Below are 21,692 nucleotides of genomic sequence, written 5' to 3' on the forward strand. Positions count from 1 at the left end.
TGAATACAAAATGATAGGGTAGGCTTGTAGCATCAAATGAGTGATTCTCTGATGTACTGTCACAACCATCGTACGCTACAGTACTGCCAATGGATGGATAGGATTAACCCATCCTGTCAATCAAATTAATTAAAATCTCCTGTCAATCCCTCCAACAGTAAAGTACATCAGACAAAAATTAGTATAGTTCGATTTTTCTATTGACCTTTTTTTTAACCTAATTATCATGCAAAATGAAATTAATTAATTAATTATTTTATTATTGCTATATGTATAATATGTTTTAAAATCACTGGAAAAAGAAAACATCATTAACAAATAGTGTATTCGATTATTATTGAGGATATTTCCGAACATGTCCGAGTTAGTTCATTAAACTTTGGTATTTATATATTACGTACGAGTTGTAGGTATTAAGGATAATTTTGGTATTATATAATATATCAAACAATGTCATGTTGTACTTGTTCAGCTCTCTTTTTATACGGTAAAAGATATGCATCAATACACCTATCATTTTGTATGATTTTTTTGTGTGATTTTTTTTTTACAAATCACTTTTTACATTACATTTTGTTATATTCAGTTGTATATACATTTTATCAGAAAATATATACGTACATAATCAAAATATTAACTAAAACTAATTATCTGAAATATTAAATTATAATACTAACATAAAACTTTGAAGAAGTTATTGAATTTTTTTAAATTTTACAAAATTAAAACGTAAATAAATTATATCGATAATTGATATCTTAATTCGGCTGACAAATGAATTAAATATGTATATAGAACACATACAATTATATGTAAAAAAAATTAAATCAACATAGCACAAAACATTATCATATAATTTCAAGCATACATGTAAAGTAAACTAGTTCATGAAATTGAGCCATTTAATGGAGGACATAAGTTTATTGCCATGCATGATTCATAAATTATACGTCGGAGATGCTGCTGCTTCTTCCTCTTCTTTTTTTTTTTCTTCTTTCGTTTTTCTAAATTAATTGATTAGCACATTTACAGTGTGGCATCCTCTGTGTGTGGCATCCTATTCAATGAAAAGAATAGGAGGGTGACATCCTATCAATGTGGCATAACAAATCAGACATTCAAAAGTCGTCGTGGAATCTGAACATATCTATATCTATACACACACACATATATATATATATATATATATATATATATATATATGGGTTTTTATAAAAATTAATTTAAATTTAATTTTGTTTTCAAAAATAATTGGAAAAAAAAACTTTTTCAAAACTAATGCAATCCACGCTTCAGCGTAATCCGCGCTTACGGAGCGCGGACGCTGCACACATAAATTATAATTGGATCGTCGATCAGGATTATAATGAGATTATAATTAAAACTAATCTTAATTAATTTAGACCTTATATTTAAAGATTTTACTAAGAAAACATGTTATATTTTACCATATATTTATATTATTAATTTAAATAATTATATCAAAATCGAATTAACCGACCCAACTAACCGAACTGTTTTGGTAGAAAACAGAACCGATATGAAGAAAAATAATTCGGATATCGGATCATATATTTTTAAAACCGAAATAAAAAAAACCGACCGATGAATACCCCTAATGCCTAATGAAGATAGAGAAAAAAAACCGACCGATGAACACCCCTATTTCTTGATGAATTTCTTGTTTTTTTTCCTCTGTCTTCACTGCGACAAAAATAGCTTTTCGCACAGCGCAAATTCTCTTATAAAATTATGTTCATTTAACGACGGTTTGGGATGCATTTAGCGACGGTTTTCGAAACGGTCGCTGATTCCGTTACAGCGGCGGTTTATAAACTGTCGCAACTATTAACGACGGTTAATATATATTTTCCGTCGCTAATATTATCTGATGCTGACATGGACCAGCGTCCGTGCTTACGGAGCGCGGACGCTGATCCACGTGTGCAGCATCCGCGCTCCGTAAGCGCGGATTGCAGTAGTTTTGAAAAGGTTTTTTTTCAATTATTTTTGAAAAAATTTTAAATTTAAATTAATTTTAATAAAAACCCTATATATATATATATATATATTATATTATATATATTATAAAAATGTGAACTTTCTCCTTATTTTGTACAAATGCACTTGATTAATTTAATAAGATTGTTTTAGTAAAATCAATTATTATGATGAGGTCAAAATTGACAAACTACGTATTTGTTGGATAAAGATCAAGTTTGATAACATATTTTTTTTCTGTGAATACATTGATTTTTATTATTTTATATATTTTTATTTATTTATAGATAAAGTGAACATATTTTTTCCAAAGAAAATCTACATGTTTGTTGAAAGTAATTCGTCTACATGTTGTTGAAAAAATAATAATCAATTTTGATTGAAATATTAAAATATTTTATTATTATACCTAAAATTAACATATTTTTCCCTAAAAATACCAAAATACTTTGATTATTATTATATTTTTATAATATTATAGATAAAGTGAAAATATTTTTCTCACGAAAATCTACATATTTGTTGAAAATAAAAATTATTAAATTTGCTTGAAATAATTTTTTTTGTAATTTTAAAAAAATCATTTTTATCACTTATTATTATTATTATCTCCACTCTAATAAAAATTTCCTCCCCCGTTAAAATTTCCTCTTCATACAAATCTAAATCCTTTGCCGCTTGCCACCAGTTTTTCACCGTACGTCGTCAAAACTTAGAAATAAATACATATATTCGAAAATATTTCGTCATAATCTTTCTATTGATACCGATTATTGGGCATAACCAAGGCAATGAGACAAGTTCCACAACCAAAAACATATACTTTGTTTTAAGGAAGAAGAAATTCGATATCATTACGAGTATGATTTTTGAGAATTTGAAAAGGTTTTTTTAATGATGTTTGTATGGGGTTGTCTCTTTTTTCGGGAGGCTTCCCTCTAAAGATGTCAATGAGGCGGGTATGGGACGGATATGGCTAAACCCAAGACCCTCCCCATGAAAAAAACTTTGACCCATTACCCGCCCCACCCCGGTTAAATATTCTTCGGACCCACCCCACCTCGAATACGAAACGGGGCCGGGTAGACCCGCGAGACCCGCAAGACCCGAATTTTTTTAAAATAAAAAAGTAATATTTCTTCTCACATTACTAAATTATGAAACAGACAAGCCTCTAAATACAAAATTGTGGAAAATTAATTTCTGTTTTCGACCACACTTAATAATAACAAACAAAGTATTTTCATGACATAAAAAATTACATAAAAAAGAGTTATTAGCTCTCAAAAAAATCTTAACATCCTCAAAAATAAGTCATAACATAATTTAAACATATCAATATAAAATCAACGAGTATGCAATATTTAAGTCTAATAAGATGATGACCAACTATTCTTCCATTATTGCTAAAAGCAGATTCAAATGCAACAGTTGACATAGGAATAGCTAAGATCGTTATGGTTGAGGTGAGCTACTAAAAAAATAAAAATTAACAAAACTAAAACCCTAGAATATTTATATCTACATATATGGGGCGGGTATGGGGCGGGTATTATAAAACCCATGACCCGCCCCATATCCGGACGGGTCTGAAAAATTGGACCCGAGACCCACCCCATGACCCATTTAGTATGTCCAAACCCACCCCATACATACGAGTCCATTGCGGGTTTGGGTAAAACCCGGACCCATTGACATCCTCTAGAAAAAATTTGCGAATATCCTTCTTTATTCATTGGTTGGGATGGTTTACACTTGACGGAGGCCGCAAAAAAATTCTTGGCCCAAGGTATGTTTGGAGGGCATGCTTTCACAATCTGTACTAAGATTGGTTTGATAATATTTTGTATTAAATAAAAAGAGAATATTTTGTAATTCGAGAAAAAAGTATTTTTAGTTTATAAAAACACATAATGATAATTTGTTGTAAATAAAAAGATACAATTTTGTAATTCGAGATAAACAGTATTTTTTATTTATCAAAAATATTATATGTATCAAATTTAGTTATTATAAGTCATTAAAATTTAATATATACTAGCAGCTGAGGCACACGCGTTGCGTGTAACATAACAATTAATAATGTTTGCACACATTGTTGTTTATGACAAAAAATCAATTTTTCTATTAAACTTAATTTCAATAAAAATAACAATAATAATAATATTATGGTAGAAAAAAGAAATGTTTTATGCGTTAAAAATACTAACCTTAAAGTTTTTTTTAAATTGAGAAGTTTTAAATACTAACCGTAAAGTTTTTTTTTTAAATTGAGAAGTTTTCTAAGATAATATAGTATAGAAGTGTATTAAAAAGAGATTAGCAAAATTGATTTGATTGATCTTAGATTTGATACGTCATAGCTATAATATATCTACTTAAAACTTAATAAACGAACTACTAATTGAAGTAGGACTACTTATGTAATTTGTATAATAATAAAATTTCACCAGCTACAATTTTAATATATATTTTTAAATAAGCGTTAAAATTTCTGAAAAACATAAACTTATTTTAACATGATTATAACAATTTATTAAATATTTTTAAATAAAATTATATTATCTCTATTAATTGAGTTTCTATTTCGGTAGAACTCACGTAGATAAGAAGGATTCTTTTTATTTTTAACACAAGATAAGAACTCTAGATGTAATTTTAAATAAAATTATATTATCTTTATTAATTGATTTTGTATTTCAGTAGAACTCTAGATATATACGAAGGATTCTTTTTAGGCAAAAACTTATGTGAGACGGTCTCACGGGTCGTATTTGTGAGACGGATCTTTTATTTGGGTCACTCATGAAAAAGTATTACTTTTTATGCTAAGAGTATTATTTTTTATTGTGAATATGGGTAGGGTTGACCCGTCTCACAGATTATGATCCGTGAGACAGTCTCACATGATACTAACTCTTCTTTTTAATACAAGATAAGAAGAATTCTAGATAAGAAGGATTTTTTAAACACAAGATAAGAAGGATTCTAATAAAACTCTAATATTATATTAATAATTATATAAATAGTGTAATGCTTTCAAAAGAATTCCACAAAAATACATAGTAATTTTCTCTACAAGCTTGCCCAAAAGCGTTTCAAAATAACACCACATTGGAGAAGGTTGGGGATTTGGAGGTACAATATAATAGGGTGGATATTCATTCAAAGTTGAAACTCCTTAAATCAAAATTTGCCAGGTAGTCTTTCCTCTTCGTGCGTTCTATTAAATGTATTTTTGTTGAATAGAGTCGATGAATTGGATGACAAACTTGGAGAAATTAAAGCATCGAATTTTGTAACCCAAGGTTCCATTGTTTTTAAATATTTGTACTTATTTCATTTTCCAAACATTTTGAATTCGATTTTTGTACCATGCCAATATATTATATTTCAATCACAACGTGGTAGACAAATACCTATCAATTTCTATTATTTACAATATACTTAAAATTTATTTAAATTATTATTATTGTTTAATATATTTCTTTCTCAAAATTTTTTGTGACATGCCAATTATAGAGTACAAAATCATATATCTCGAATGGACACCTTGCACATATGTCTTATCATCTCGTTGCAACCGAGTCAAAACAATGCTTCCATATAAGTTAAAGTAGTACGACATGGAAACCAAATATCCGCCAAATCAAATTCGAAGCCTATTAAAAAACTGATCTTTGTGGACGAAGAGGTAATTTCTTCCATATTCATGTATATTTTAAATTTTTGTTAAAATAATAAAAAAAAAACATTTTCCGTTTTCATTGAAGGGAACAAAAATACATGGAATAATGTTCTCGAACACAATAGATTTTTTTCAAGATCAATTGAAGATAAACAAAAATTACATCATCTCCGATCTGATTATTCAAGAAGTCAACAATAACTATCCGAATGTCAACAAATGGATAGAACTGATTTGGAATGTCAACAAACGGATAGAACTGATTTTTCAAACAAAGACGACAATTGACGAACTACAAACTCAATTCACTTGTTCCAATGTGACTTCTGGATTTACATTGTTCAATGATGCGAGGAGAGAATCACATACTAATGAAGATATATGTATCGATTTATGCGAACAATAAAAATTTTCTAGATTTATGTAATGAATTTATCAAATGATGTAAAAATTTTGCAAATATAATTGGTGTTCTGAAGGAAGTTCGTCAGCTTAATAAATTTCACAAAAAAATATGAACATCAGCGGATATAGAAGAGAGATAGTACTTATAAATCTTTCGTGAGTATTTATTCTATCTATATGTCTTTATAAAAAATGCAAACTAATATTATTCAAAGCATTATTTTAGTATTAAAATTTTACGATATATGATTTAATAAATATGGTTTTACTGATTTTAACTATTTTTTCCTCTTCTTATAGGCTAGATACTATAACAATTACTTTATGGGATGATCTTGCTATTAACGAAGGACTATTTCTATAAGAGATAGAGATGAATAAACTGGTTATAACTTTCTGTAATTTGAAAAGAGATATATTTGAAGGTAAATTTTTTTAAAATTTCATAATACATATTTCCAAAAATTATTCATTAGCATTACTCGCCACTTCTCCTTATGACTTATAATAGGAAAATTTCAACTCAAATCAACAACAACAATGTTCACAAATCCATCTTGCATAGAAAAAGAAACAATAAATATATGGTATGATTATTTTCGATTGTTTTTAACAAAACTATAATATTGATATTTATTCTTTTTACGATTCAAAAATTTGTAAATATATTTATGTTAATCATTCTACTACAGGTTAGGTAACAACTTCAAAGATAGAGGTCTAGAAGAATGATGGATGACACATCAAATTAACGAACCTGAAAAAATTACTTTGAGGCAAATTCGCAATCAGATTAATATCCTGCCAAAGGTTACGTATCATTTATTATTCAATTTATTTTTATTACTTCACGATTTTTTTTATATTTATTCAATGGAGAAAATATTTTATAAATGATATTTATAAAACATTAGATAGGGAATCACAATTTGATATTTAATTTGACTTAATGTATCTCACTTATTAGTAAATGCATAACAAATTATATTGCTTCAAGGCATACATACATGAGATAGAAAATAAGGCGAATCCATGGTACGAAGCATGTAGTAATTGTTCAAAATCAGTCAACAAAACAATGAAAACTCGGAGCTGTAAATAACTGCATAGACTTCAATATCAATATGGTGTCAAGGTAAATTTACATTTAAATATTATATATATAAGTTTACTGGAGTTGATAAGAATGCCTTACATTAAATTGTTGTTGTAGATATAGAATAACGACGAGCGTAAATGATGGCACTGACACTGACACTGCAAGGGTTACATTGTTCGGAAATGTCGCAAATGTTTTTATTGGCTGCAACGTTGAAGATTATATCGATTCCATTACTAAGGTATACAAATAATGATTTTTTTTACAAAGAATATATATATTTATCAATTACTAATAAAATATTCTTTATCTATAGGATGACAACACTTCATTAATATACTACTACAAGCATTTAGAGACACTAAATAGAGAAAGAAGATACATTTCTTCTCAAAATGGACAAGTCGGTTGAAATCAAAGATGCAACATTAGCATTTGTAATTGAAGGCATTCAAAATCCAAGTACAAATTTCAACAACAACAACAATCCAAGCAAAAAGAGATCAATAGATTTTGAGCAAGAAGAAATTATAAATAAAAGAGGATATCCAACAAATATCATTAACGATATTGACAAACAAATAATAGAAGACGACGACAATACAAAAATGAAGATTAAGGATGATAAAATTATTGCTTCTCTCGCAAGAAAAGATTTTCGACATAAAAAAATACAAAAAAAGAGAAGTCGTCCAAGAAAAGAATCATCAAAAAATAAAGATATGAAAATGTAAATTATTGATGGCGACAATCTCACAAGAATTGTTATTGAAGATGATGATGATATTGCTTCTTTCACGAAGAAAAAAAGACGAATGACAAAGGAAAAAATCGTGAGAGAGAGAAAAGTCAAAAATATACAATAAGATAAGATTGACACATTAAGAAGAGATTGTTTGAGGTATAAAATGCATGATCTACCTTACATTTTTATTTTTCTTCAATTAAATAAATAGTGGTAAAATATGAGTTAAGAAGAGATTGTTTAAGGTATAAAATGCATTATCTACATTACATTTTTATTTTTCTTAAATTAAATAAATAGTGGTAAAACAACGTGATCAACAGTATGGATTCTATTTTTTTTAACTCATATTTATTTGACATCAATTCTATGTTATATTTTTACGATTGATTACTAATATATTTTTTAACAATTTCAAAACACTTTTGAACAAATAACATTTTCACTTTATAATACATGTTGTATAAATTATATTACATTTTATTGTTTGACCAAATAAAATATATGAAAATCATTAATTAGTTTAAAACTACTAATCTCTTCTTAACTCATTTTTTTAGCAACTTTATCAACAATAGAGGTGTGTTCTCAGTTCTCACGTGCTTTGCACGTGTTTTTTCCTAGTACCTATAAAAGTGTGTATAATTGAAATTGTTTTTCGATTGTGCTTTGACAAAAATATCCTTCGTGCAAACTTCAATTAAATAAAACTTATTATTATTGTAATGTAAAGATAAAAATAATAGGACATAAATGTCTCATCATTACTAATAATTAATTGACTTTAGAGCATTATTATAATGTATCTATATACTTATAAATCTATATCTATATACCTATACCTATAAAAGTATAAATGATGGGCAAATGTTTTTGCATTGTGATTTTACTACATTGTCCAAGAACTATGCATTGTTTGTATTAATTGCATGAACATTGTTGGAAAATCTATATAAAATTCAGGGACAAATTGGGGTTATTGAATTTGTAATGTATTGATTATTTATTTAATTGATGCGTTTATTGTCTTGAACTCATTAAACACATGAGGATCATAATATTTTATTTTAATAGAAATTGTAAAATAAAAAATTTTGAAAATGATATTACATAAAAAATTGAATAGATATTCGATAATAAAAATACATTAGAAAAATAATATTTTTTTCATATATAATTCTTAATTTTTTAAAAAAAGAATAGATCTTTTAATAAAAAATATATTTTTCATTAAAAATATTAAAAGAATATATATTTAACTATTATACTTATAAAAATGTAAAAAAGAATAACAAAGTTTTTCATCGTAAATTTTTATTATTCCTATAAATGCAAAAATTTGTGTGAGACGGTCTCACGGGTCGTAATTGTGAGACGAATCTCTTATTTGGGTCATCAATGAAAAAATATTACTTTTTATGCTAAAAGTATTACTTTTTATTAAGAATATGGGTACGGTTGACCCGTCTCACATATTAAGATCCGTGAGACGGTCTCATATGAGACTCACTCTCCTACAAATTGTGTGTTGTTAGATTAATTTCATGAAAATTTTGTACACAATCATTAAATACATGAAGATGATAATAGTGTTTTTATTTTTTAATAAAAAATTGCAACATAAGAAACTTTGAAAATAATATTACATAAAAATTGAATAGATATTTGATAATAAAAATACATTAGAGAAATAACATTTTCTTGATACATAATTCTTAGAAAAAAATATTAAAAGAATAGATTTAATTAAAAAAGTCATTAAAAATATTAAAATAATATATATTTAACTATTATACTTAAAAAAGTGTAAAAGAATAACGAAGTTTTTCATTGTAAATTTTCTATTATTCCTTTAAATTGTGTGTTGTTAAATTAATTGCATAGAAATTTTCTACACAATTTATGAGAAATCTATTCATTAAAAATGAATATATGTTTGATAATAAATATATATATTTTTATCTATATACATACAAAAGTGTAGATAATTGGTCATGTTTTTTTCAATTTTCAAAAGATAAAAATGATCTCCTTATCAATACAAATCCAAATATTCAATAAAGATATATTTGTAAATTTCTAATTGTTATAAGTGTAAAAATGAAATATCAAATTTTTTAGTTTATTTCACCTAATATATAATTAATTAGTAGCCTAATTATTCCACATAATATATAATCTAACAAATGCTAATGAATTATCTCTACAATATAAATTGATTGTAATAATTTATATCAATAGGAGTTACATTTTATTCTTGATTGTAATAATTTATATCACTTCAAAAATAAAATATAACTCCTATATTAATTTTCTCGAATAATCCATCTTTATACTAACCTTAAATATTTTATCCTTTCTAATTTTCTTTCTAAATGTTATTTTATGATTTTAATGCAATTTCGTAATTATATTTTATTGTAGTTTCTAATTAAGTAATAAATTATAGTATCACAAGAAGATATAAGAAAATAAATAATTATATATGAAATAGTACAAAAGATAAAAAAGTTCTCTAGGAGGTTAAATAATATTTAAATTGAATATTATAGGTTATTTTTTATTATCAGTATTATTATTTCATTAGTTTTGATGAATTAGTCACAAATATTTTATATTGATAATTATTTGTCCTTAGTGTGCTTCACTTATATAAATTATGGTTGCTTTTTAGGTTATTATACCTTATACGTGATGCTTATATATATATACAGTTTTGATATGCTGCACACCTACCGTGCACACCTATGTGAGCACCAATGAGGTGTGCACGGTAGGTGTGCAGCATATCAAAACTGTATATATATATAAGCATGACGTATAAGGTATAATAACCTCTCGATAAAGCATTGTATTGGAGCATCGTGTGGCCCCCGGCTAAATGCAAAAAAAAAAAAAAAAAGAATGGGAAAATTCATAATAAGATAAAATGATCATCATAACCATAATAAACCAAATCAAACAAAAACTAAACAGATGTTCAAAAAAACCTGCTTTAAGGAAATGGGAAAGGTGAGCCTCTCACATTCTTCAGGAGTTTTCACATTTTCCTTTGTAATATCCCTCCATGATCGACAAACCGATGCACAAAAAATGACGACAGCCCTAGCAGGCCAAGATGTCTCATTCTCTTCAACCCTTTGAATGATATCCAAAAGTAACTCAGGCGGTAAATTTGCCCACTGTCCTTCCTGCATCGCATCAGGAGCTATAAATGATCAGGTACGGCTGCACCAATGCTTCGCCTCAATCCCTCTCCTTGATATGCCACCAATCCCATCTTTCATCTCCTTTAGCTCCCGCACAATGCTCTTGAGCGGCATTTTAATCATTTACTTCACTATACCGTTCAATTAAGCAGATAGTACCGGACTTTAATTTATAATTTATTTACAACAAATTGAATGAAAGTGATAAAAAAAAAACGGCGTTCTTGCTTTTGGGGTATGGGGCAGATAAAAGAAATAATCAATCAATCATTATTTTCTTCCATTTTGGCAGCTGATTTGCAATTCCAAAACAACTGATCCCATTAAGTTATTTCTACCTCTTCAAATAACCAAGAAAATCACATATATATAACTACCTAAAAACAGATCAAATGCTAACTACTTGAAAACTGATGATAATATAATCCCAGAAAAGGACAAATGAAAATCTTGAATATTATCACACAAAAATAATCACACAACATTGCGAACTTTCATCATTTCATTCATTAATCAACATCAAAGGTAGATCACCACAAACATCCAAATAAGAACCGTACACTAAGGAAAAGAGAAACAAGCTTTCAAATGTCCAAGAAACACAAAAAGATCCAATTTTTCTCAAAACCCCATAAAGAATATCCAAGAAACTCACTACTAACCTCGAGGAAAAAACAAAGAACCAAAGACGGAGTCTTGAAAATACAAAGATCAGAGAAGGGCAGAAACAGATCGGAGGCAAATGGGTAAATGCAACTCCAGATTGGCTTCACAAATTTATCTACATTTCTCACAACCCGACAAAAAAATCACCGCCACCCACTGCCTTATTCGACGTCTTCTTGCCGGAGGGGAGAGCAAGCGATGGCCAGGATGTGGGAGTCGATAGAAGACAACAGCTCCTTTTCAAGAGAGTGAAGCACAGAGTGTTCTCGACAGCGCTTGCACGCTTTTGTTTAGCTGTATGTACGTATCTATCATGGTTAAATTAATAAAAATATTACTAAAGTTAACAGAAAAATTTTTTATTTTAAGGCCAAATTAATAAAATATTGCTAAAGTTTGTAGCAGTTAAAGCTAAGGTATGATCGGATGACCGGATGACCGGTTGTGATTCTCCTTCAAGAATGAAACAGATTTTAAGATTGTGTAGACATGAAATTATATTGTCGACTAAGATTTAAAAGATTTGATCAGTAATAGTCATATCAATAATATATTGCATTTTCTTTTTCGGACTTATTACATAAAAAATTTAAAGTTAAACGTGATTGACTTAGGACAGATATGGGATGAGCGATCCTTAAGAAGTTTCATGCATAAAGATGATTTTTTTAAAGTCACTGAGTCTCTCAAAACACAAACTGAATTTGGATAATCCGTGTCTGTTTTAAGACACAATGGCTAAAGGGATCAATAGAGTCACAATGATAAGACAAGGATTGGCATTAGCGGAAACACAGCGCCCTTACATACTCAATCAAAGCCATAAATAAAAGAGAGCACAAGCTTTCAGATACAAGTTTCCATCGTAAGAAGAAGTCACATGGAAAAAATCATTTAACAGTGATGAGATCAGAATGAATACTTTAATGTAGTCTTGGTATGAATAGAACAAAACTAAGTTGCAAGATAAGTAATCAATTGACAGTATGTGGTAATGTTATGAATGTTTCTCATCAATTCATAACTGAACAGTTCCATAAATTTCGCAACGTCGAAGGAACCGCCATTAAAGTTCAGTAAAGAAAGCTCTGCAAAAAATACCTTGGAGTATGAAGAGACAACATATTGATATCAGCCCCAAGGTTTATATAGTTTATCTTCATTTTCAACTTTGTTAGTACATCCTTGTACATTATCAACAGAGCCACAATATATCTTGATATCGGGCACCAACTGCTTTATCTTGTCGTTGCCACCAGCATGATCCCCGCCAAATGCAATTAGTTTCTGTCAGAATATACACATGCATAAAACTAAGTATCAACTGGTGGGAGAAATTCAGCCTAATTCAAGACACTCTAATTTCACACATCGACAAATTATGGTCATTATATTCAGTACAAAAGAAAAAAAAATCCAAAATACCGTAGTTCTCTCAACTGCCTTTCACCATACAAACATGTACCACCTTCAACAACTCAAAGAAAAAATAAAGTTTTATTTTAAGATGACATGTGGCTCGAGCTGATTTAGAAAGATTCTGTAGACGTGCCGTGTTGGAGGATAAAGATAGCCCTTCATTGAACTCGCAGTTTTCTTCTAGTCATGCACTCCAGCATGGTAAGCTTTGCCCCACCTCTGATGTGGAGAGCCTCGTTTACCTATTTACTTTGTTTCCGGTGGAGCCATGCCACAGAAAGATTTTATAAAATCAGCTCTGAAATGGCGGCAGAAATGCTGGTGAAAACGTATATTTCAGCAGAAACTAAGCTAGGTTTCGTCTCTGTTGAAGGCATTTACAGATTATGTGGATAATCTGTGGGGGACACCATATAAGGTCGACTACGATGTTTGCTTGAAGAAACTGAATAGAGTTGTTGATAGCTCAGTTGAGAAGGGGAAAATGGTTGAAAAATTATTGAGACTAAAGGATGTTGCCGAGTCTTTATGAACTTCTGGTGGCGGGAATTCTTTACGTTCTGAACTTATTATTAATTTTTCCTTTGCTGTTATTTGTTGTTTAGGTTGATGTTGAGATTTGATTGATTAATTTGTTTTGAATATTAGCGTTTGTAGTTATTCAGTTTTATCGGATTTGTAGAAAAGTTGGTCTAGGATATTGAAGAAAAGTGAACGATAGTCAAGAAAACATACAAAAGACGTATCAACATTGATAAAAATATACAAAAAGAATCCTTCTATTCACAGAGTATCTTCTTTACAAGATTCAATGCTGCACAAACCACAACATAACCAATTCTTGCTGCAAAGTCATTGCATGAAACTGAATGGTACCACTCAATCAAGCATTAGTTGTTCCAAAGATAGGTATCATCCATCAGTTATGACCAAGAACCGCCATAATCAACATCTGCTAGTGATAACTCAATCTCAACCCTATCAATCACATCCAACGGTGTATCATCACCAAGTCTAGTGTCAGTTTTGTCAAGTATCAGCTCTTGATCGTCCTTGCACAAAGATGGTGATGAAACTGAATCGTTTTTCATGTCAATTGGTTGTTCTTCAGATTCCTTGAGAGGGGTTATCTTTGCGATGCCAATGGCCTTGGGCCTAGATTTGGATCGGCTAACCAAATAATTTAGCCATAACAAGAGATCAAGAATGTAAGTTTCTGTTTTCTGCCTGTCTGCATGCTGTAGCGTCTCAATTTTCATAACATCAATTGGAGCAGCAGCTGTCCTGCGATTCTGTTCTGACCTGCATTCAAAATCGCCGTAATTTTTTTCCATTTCGATGACAAAGACAATACTTGACGTTATATTTGAAACAGCATCAAAATACTCACCCTGTGTTGGCCCACTCTCCAACCCAACCAAATCCATGATGATCTCTATGATACAAAATCAATGAGGCATTGTTAAGAACTGTGGGAAATGGGCAAAACGAGGAAGAATTATTTTTACAAGGTTTAGAATCTTACTTAGCAGTGTTCGTAGCAGTAGGAACGAGCCAACTCAAAGTCTTTTCCATCTCATCTTTGATTTCTGTCACAGTGAGCTGCGGAGAAGACATTAAAGAATTTAAATATGTATAGAAACTTCGTTTCCAGTCATTAGTTTTCCAACGAATACCTCCTTCTCGATTTTGAAAGACTGCATTTTGGATCGCAAAGAAGCTTTGACATTTGGTGGCAAGCTCTGATACAAAGTGTCCCTGGCTTTTGGAGACACAGAACTAGAACGAGCTACCTGATCATGCAAGACGCGAGCTAAGAAATGCTGATACACGAAAAATGTGGAAAAGATAAATAACAATAGTAGTAGCATACAATCGAATCAATTTGAAGAATGATGTTAGCATAATGCAAGGCAAGTCCAGCATCCCCCAATGTCTGCTGGCTACTGTGCGATCCATTTTCTGGTCGTCTTCCTTCTACTACTGCTGATCAAAAGAAGACATGTTGACAAGAAGAAACGAGAGGCGGAAAGACCATTTAACTTATCACAAAGTTTCATCATCCGGACGCCCCGGAAGGGCTAATTTTATGTAAATCTTAGATACTCGTCTCATACTGAATAATACTACCTCCTTCAAGACTGGAGTTTACCTGGATTGCCCAGCGTATTGTTTATTTCCTGGTTCAAGAATAGCACAATATCTACAAGCTGCCCCATTACCTGCCATCAAATAAAGATAACCTGTGGGAAAAATTTTACATTTCTAGTCTTAATCTTGGTTCCCTTAAACTGACTATTTTTTTCTGAGCCAAAGATCAGGATTAATTACGTCTTCCATTCTTCTGGACCAAAGCGATTTCTTTTTCAAACTTTTCACAAGCTTCTTTTGGCTTTTCAATTCTGCTGCCATAATGATTAGGTTGTGGTCCCTATCCCCTGTAATGTACATGATAACCGTGTAAGCTCGAAGTTTTCACTGTTTTGACATAAATGTGATGAAAGAATGAAAACCATTATTGATATGGGTCATCCTTGGACTCCGACATAGGAGTAAAGACCAAGTCAAGGTCAGCCCGAAATTCGAGGTGTCTTGGGGTGGGAGTTAGCTCTGATAATGTCAATGCTTACCCAAGATCACAAGCGCTACCCTGGTCACATAGCCACCCGGAAAACCCGTGCAGGTAAGGAAAGATTACTCTGTTCCTATCAGCCCGGGCCGAGCCAGGGCAACGTAACAGGACTGAATCAAAATGATCTTTGACCTTGTCCACCTAAAATCCAAAGATCCATTCTCACCCAATGTTCGCAGCTCGTGTGGAAATCATAACATTGACAACATTCCCACACGGTGGCCACTACCCGAGCATCTCGAGATGATTCACGATCTCAGCAACTCATAGATACTCCCACCAGAGGTAAAATAAAAAAATAAAAAATAAAAAGAAAAAATGAGTCATGATCAGTGGGCACTCATTATACTTTCATCTATATCGTACTCTCTTTCTTTTGTGTATTCACTTGACTGACTTGAATGTTAGAATGACTACTAACATGTTTTGTTCTCAATAGTCAAGGCTATATAGACGGGGTTCATCTCACTCGGTCATCACTACATATAAGAAATGACAATTCCTCATCCACGTAAATTGAGAAAAAAAGTAAAATTAGAATAAAAAAAGTAAAACTAGAATAAAAGAACATGTACAAGGATTATGCACTGAAGATCAAGGAGTGACCTTTTTGTGAAGCATTGTTTTTAAATTCTTCCAGACGCCTGAGAAGAAAATCTTGTTCAAACCTTTCTAATCCGTGCTGTTCCTGGTATAGCTCCTGATGACAAAAAGAAGTGCTTTGTTCAATCTTTCCGGTGGCAACTCAAACGAATGAAGCATATTCTTATATTATCGTCAGTGGTGACCAAAACACCAACAGAGACAGACTAAAGAGGGGAAGAATACAGGCAATTGCTCCTCTCAAATAACAAAAATTTCAAAGTTTATGTGATTTTTAACAAAATTTGAAGTCTCACAGACCCAAAAAAAAAAAAACATTGAATCTCACTCCACCTGGACAAAGATCTTGAGTTTGTTCCTGAACACCAACGTAGTCTATTCGGTCAAATATCACAAAAATACGTATTCAAGTGGGGGGGGAACAGTCTATGTGAGCATAAAATTTTTTATCCAGACTCCAGTAAACAATTCACGTCAACGTTATGAAGTCTTTCTTTTCAAGATAAAGAAAAATATAAAATCTTTTGAGAATCGTCAGACATGAACACAAGTTTTGATTGTTAATTTCTCAAATATCCATTCATGACCAAAAATATGTCTGCCAAGGCATTTTACTAGGAATATATCAAGGAACGAAAACGTTCGTACACTGAAATTTTGTTCAAATATCATGACTGAAAATTAAGAAACCGGGAAGTATGACATTGTTACGGGTTGCAAAACGGAAGTGTTCACATGATTTTCTTTATATAGAAAGAAGGAATTTTGATATATAGTTGTCCATGAATCCTTAATAATTCTTGGAGACGTAAGCATGTGTCCCAAGTGGCTAGCTGTGGGATGCTACTTTAGGACTTCAAGTTCGAAGAAAAATCACAAGAAACTTAATAGCAACTGAGGGTAGAAATCTAGTGAAACTAGAAGTTGCCATGCCAGATATGGTGCGGAGAAAGATAATACTAACGGCTGTCAGTTGAACCGAAGTCATCAGTTGCTGCATCACGGATTCTGCTACTTCTCTCGAGTGCTTCTGAGGATTACGATCGCTACTACGCCTGACAAAGTAATTAGCGTCCACTCATTAAAAAAATTCAAAACGAACGACCAACATAAGATTCTGAGACGTAGATAAATACAGATAAGTTACTTCTCAAAGAAGCGGTCCAAATTATGCCACTGTGGATCTTTACACCGATTTCCAAAGCGAACAACTTCTTCCAAGAAAACTTTCAGCTCCTCCCTGTGTAAAAGTAAACTTAAACGCGTTCTCTTTTTATCGAAGAAGACAAAATTAACAAATAACAATCATGTTTCATTATTGCCAACCTCTTGTCTGCGGCAACAATCTTCAAAAGTTTATCCTCGTCTGTTGATATTAATTGTTGAACACTCTCTGCTGGAAGCACCACGTCTTTTAGTTTTCGTATGCTTCGTTTTGAAAGCGAATGCATAAGGTTTGATCCCTTAACAATCGTATTGGCAACCTCGAATGCCAGGATTGAGAGTTCGTTGTTTTGGGTTGATGCTCCAGAAACAAAACCCCGGCTCGAGTTAAGATTGGTCATACTACTTCCTAGTGTGTCTAAAACTTCAACAGCCCTTCCAAGGCCAACACTGCCTGCTCTCCCCAAAAGAGAACTCACTTCCGAAACCTGCGACATTTGGAATATTGATATTCTCAATAGAGGAGATATTACAAAATAGGGCCATTTTAAAACCAATTTATCCTCTCATTTCAAAAAATTGCAAAATTTTGTTCATTTCTGAAAGAATTTAAATTGCTCTAAAAATCTCGAACCACAGGAATGGTGAGTTTGAATCCTCCTCTTTTAAACTCAATAATTTAATGAACAAACACCATCTTCGCCTACTTTCTTATGGATAGCTTAGTAAAAGTAGGATCCTTTGAACGATTCATTCATTGCACAGGACAAACTAAAATGACTAAGAGATTTATACAATCATCGCAACGGCATACACATATGCAGGTAGCTAACAAGAAGTTTCAACAGGCAGCTTATTTCCAGAATGCTAATGTTAGACATCAAAACATACTTAGAACCAATCAACTCAGAGCAAGCATAGGTCTCAGGTTCGAAAGCTTTATCGCGTAGAGCGGCAATTTAACATCGACCCTAATCACTATAATGGGAAACAAAGTAAGAAAAGCTTAATTTATCCACTCTGATCCAACTCATAGTAACAGAAAGCAGAAGAAATTATTTACCCTTAATGATCTTGATTTCAGGGATAAACTACTCCTCCTATACTGCGGAATCCCATCATAAAATTCGTCATTACTGACATTTCCATATGGAGCTGGCAATTTCTGGGATTCTTTCACTAATATTTGACCCTCCTCCATTGTATTTCGCCGTTTCTGCCTCTGAGAATACTGCTTCTCTTGACCTGTGCTCCTGCCAGCATAAGGATTCTTTGTTGAAGACTGCTTCGAACTCCGCCCTCCCATCTTTACTTCTGTCTTGAAGCAAAACCCAATACAATTATACTTCATATATCACCACAAAAACCACAGCAAAAGATTTCATGAAAACTACAGGAAAAACTCACAAGGGAAAACAAAATTGCCAAAATTATTTTGTTGATTCCCAATGAGAAATGACGATATTGGGAAGACGGGTTTATAATTTAGCAGTTGAAAATTGAGAAAATACCCTGAAACAGACCGCGTCAAAAGTCCACCCCAAGCCAAGAACTGCCAAAAAAACTAACACCAGCAAATATATCACAAATACTTACGCAAGAACCTTGTGCTGTACAACGAGGAAGAGAAAGAATTTGCTATTGAAAAGATGAGTGCTGGTGTTGTATTTTCTCTATTAAATTTAAGCGATATCTCTGAGATATGGGAGTGGTAAATGGTAATGAAGAATAGGAAACCGGCAGCCAACCATGCTACCTACTTGCTTTGACTTGGAACGTTTGAATCATTGTTAAAAGTAATAAAAACGTTTGACACGGACAACATTAAACTATTGTTCTTCATTTCTATTTATAACCATTTTTTTATTAAAATATGGTTTTTTCGCTTTTACGGGTTCGTACACATGTTTAGAATATAAGTGGTTGTCGATGTAGGTTCGTAAGTGATGAGATTAAGGTTATTAAAACAGGATGTTCTCCACTATAAATGGAAGGTTACTAGTTCATGAAGATTTTTGTCCAAAGTTATTCACATATATTATAGCATGTAAGAAAGAAGCCAAGAAATACATAATAGCGTTTAGGAGTTGCGTTTATTTTGGATGTTTTTTTAAAGTTCATAACTTACATGTTCAATAAGCAGGAGGCAGACCTGTAGCTTCTATCCATTTTATTTAAGAATAGATTTCTTCATCAGGTGAAAGCTGGCATCTTGTCTATATTTTATTCATCACACTCAAACGAGACGAGAAGAGGCATTATCTTATAGAAGTTAGGTGGAGAGCAAAATGAGCTGCTTAATCCATCTTTATATTTATAAGAACTAGAAAAATGCACGTGCGTTGCACGTAAAAACTTAAACTGCTGAAAATATATGTACGAAATTTTGATAATATTTAAATGAATTAAAACATGGTTAATAACATTTATCAAATAAAACAAACTAAGCCATAAAAAATAAAAAATCATGACCATATAGACGGTATATGAATCAGAGAAATTATCTTATCCACTTGACACACTTTCCAATATACTTCTTGGTTGATTTTGACAACTCAACAACTCTTTGTCCAGGGGCGGATCCAGAATGATATGTTTGGGGGGCCCGGTCTACCTCAATTCCTGAATGTAGAAAAAATTCCAAGAATCCTTGTCTTTCCTTCTGATGTGTCTCCGAACTCGCGTCCCACAATATTTCACTCGTCAGTCGACAATATAGCAGATGTTTTGCAAAAGGTTATTATTTCAAATGGCTTTCTTGATTGTGTTTGTATTAACCAACTATAAAGGTTTTAAGTTGGGACTTTGTAAAAGCCCGTTATTTAGGTTTTCAAAAAAAAAAATTGCAGAACAATGTCAAAAAACAGCGTATAAAAAGAATTAAACATGGACCATATGTGTAAACCTCGAAAGTCTTTAACCATTAGACTAATTATAGATACTTAAAATTTTGATGGGTCAAATAATATATATACTAAATAATAAAATATATCTTACATAGTAAAAAAAATAAAAAAAATTCAGGGGGGCCGTGGCCCCCTCCGGCCCTACAGTGGATCCGCCCCTGTCTTTGTCGTAGTTTGTTATAATATGCATATAACTATTTTGATATGCTCAGCAAATATCTGATCTTCTATAGCTATAAGATTAATAAATTTTCAACAACTATTTCTCAATCACTGTGAGAAAAATTACTTGAAATCTCTTCAAATGACTATATCTTAGAATTGTGTCCTCATTTAATTTGACACAATTCAAGAAAATCATCTTTGATCGTCATTTTTTGGAAGCTTTGCAATAATGATTGCGTGTATCATGTCATGAGGATGATATAGTTTCAATCTCATTTGTTGCGTTTAGAACATAATATTATATTATTCATTGAAACAAAACAAATTTTATTCTAGCGAGTTTATATTTTGTTTTATAATATTTTATCTTGTAGAACGACATACAAAATTATTTATTGTATTTTAAAAATCTTGAGAATAGATACGAATAATGTAATTAAAATATGCATATGAGATATCATTCTAATATATGTCAAAGTATTTGTTTTATTCAATATCTCATCTAATAATATAATCATTTAGATTTCATGAGCATTTTACGATAGTCAAAATTAATTTGATGAAATATTGTAGAATTTTATTTGAATTTCAATATTTGGCTAAGTGAATTTACTTGACAAGGAGTTTTCTATGCTACATCATATATGTTATGAATTAGCTGGTTAGACACTTTGACTAAAAAAAGAGACAAAAACAATCTCGTATCACCTCGAAATATATTGAGATAATATTGGAGGAAATAAAGTGAAACTGGCTCGATGTCTCAATGAAATGCACAGAATTCATCTATTATATTGTGTCAACAAAGCTTTAGAATTGTTCTCATACCATTATAAATAAAATGAAAATTACGTACAATTTGTTTTTCATGTATTTTTTTTTCTGAAGAATTTTTTCTTTTTGAAAAACTATTTTATTGAGAAATATTGACATTTATATGTCGCACAACCATGAAGTAGCAACATAATCATTATATAACACTTAATGTAC

At 31.1% G+C, this 21,692-nt stretch overlaps 2 protein-coding genes across 4 annotated transcripts in view; both read right to left on the reverse strand.

The window, feature by feature from the left end:
* Positions 1–11,135, reverse strand: part of LOC140841701 (tubby-like F-box protein 5) — an 80,066-nt gene extending 68,931 nt beyond the window's left edge. Inside the window, exon 1 of the mRNA XM_073209327.1 lies at positions 10,929–11,135. Within this exon, the coding sequence (XP_073065428.1) occupies positions 10,929–11,135 (207 nt within the window). The remainder of the gene's footprint in view (positions 1–10,928) is intronic.
* A 2,823-nt stretch (positions 11,136–13,958) lies between these two features.
* Positions 13,959–19,387, reverse strand: LOC140841702 (protein PSK SIMULATOR 1-like). 3 transcript variants are annotated; one of them, XM_073209328.1, is made up of 13 exons: positions 19,143–19,387; positions 18,695–18,945; positions 17,794–18,119; positions 17,615–17,707; positions 17,432–17,522; positions 16,471–16,564; positions 15,564–15,670; positions 15,385–15,454; positions 15,106–15,218; positions 14,909–15,025; positions 14,758–14,834; positions 14,623–14,667; positions 13,959–14,534 (listed from the first exon to the last, which is right to left on the reverse strand). In XM_073209328.1, the coding sequence occupies exons 2-13, from the start codon at positions 18,935–18,937 to the stop codon at positions 14,156–14,158; spliced, it is 1,755 nt and encodes a 584-aa protein (XP_073065429.1). In that variant the 5' UTR covers positions 18,938–18,945; positions 19,143–19,387; the 3' UTR covers positions 13,959–14,155. The 3 variants fall into 3 exon arrangements, with proteins under 3 accessions (XP_073065429.1, XP_073065430.1, XP_073065431.1); XM_073209329.1 differs by having other exon boundaries at positions 15,106–15,215; positions 19,228–19,385; XM_073209330.1 differs by having other exon boundaries at positions 19,228–19,382.
* Positions 19,388–21,692: the final 2,305 nt, after the last annotated feature.

The sequence above is a fragment of the Primulina eburnea genome, chromosome 9 (genome assembly GCF_022965805.1).
Source record: "Primulina eburnea isolate SZY01 chromosome 9, ASM2296580v1, whole genome shotgun sequence".
NCBI lineage: Eukaryota > Viridiplantae > Streptophyta > Magnoliopsida > Lamiales > Gesneriaceae > Primulina > Primulina eburnea.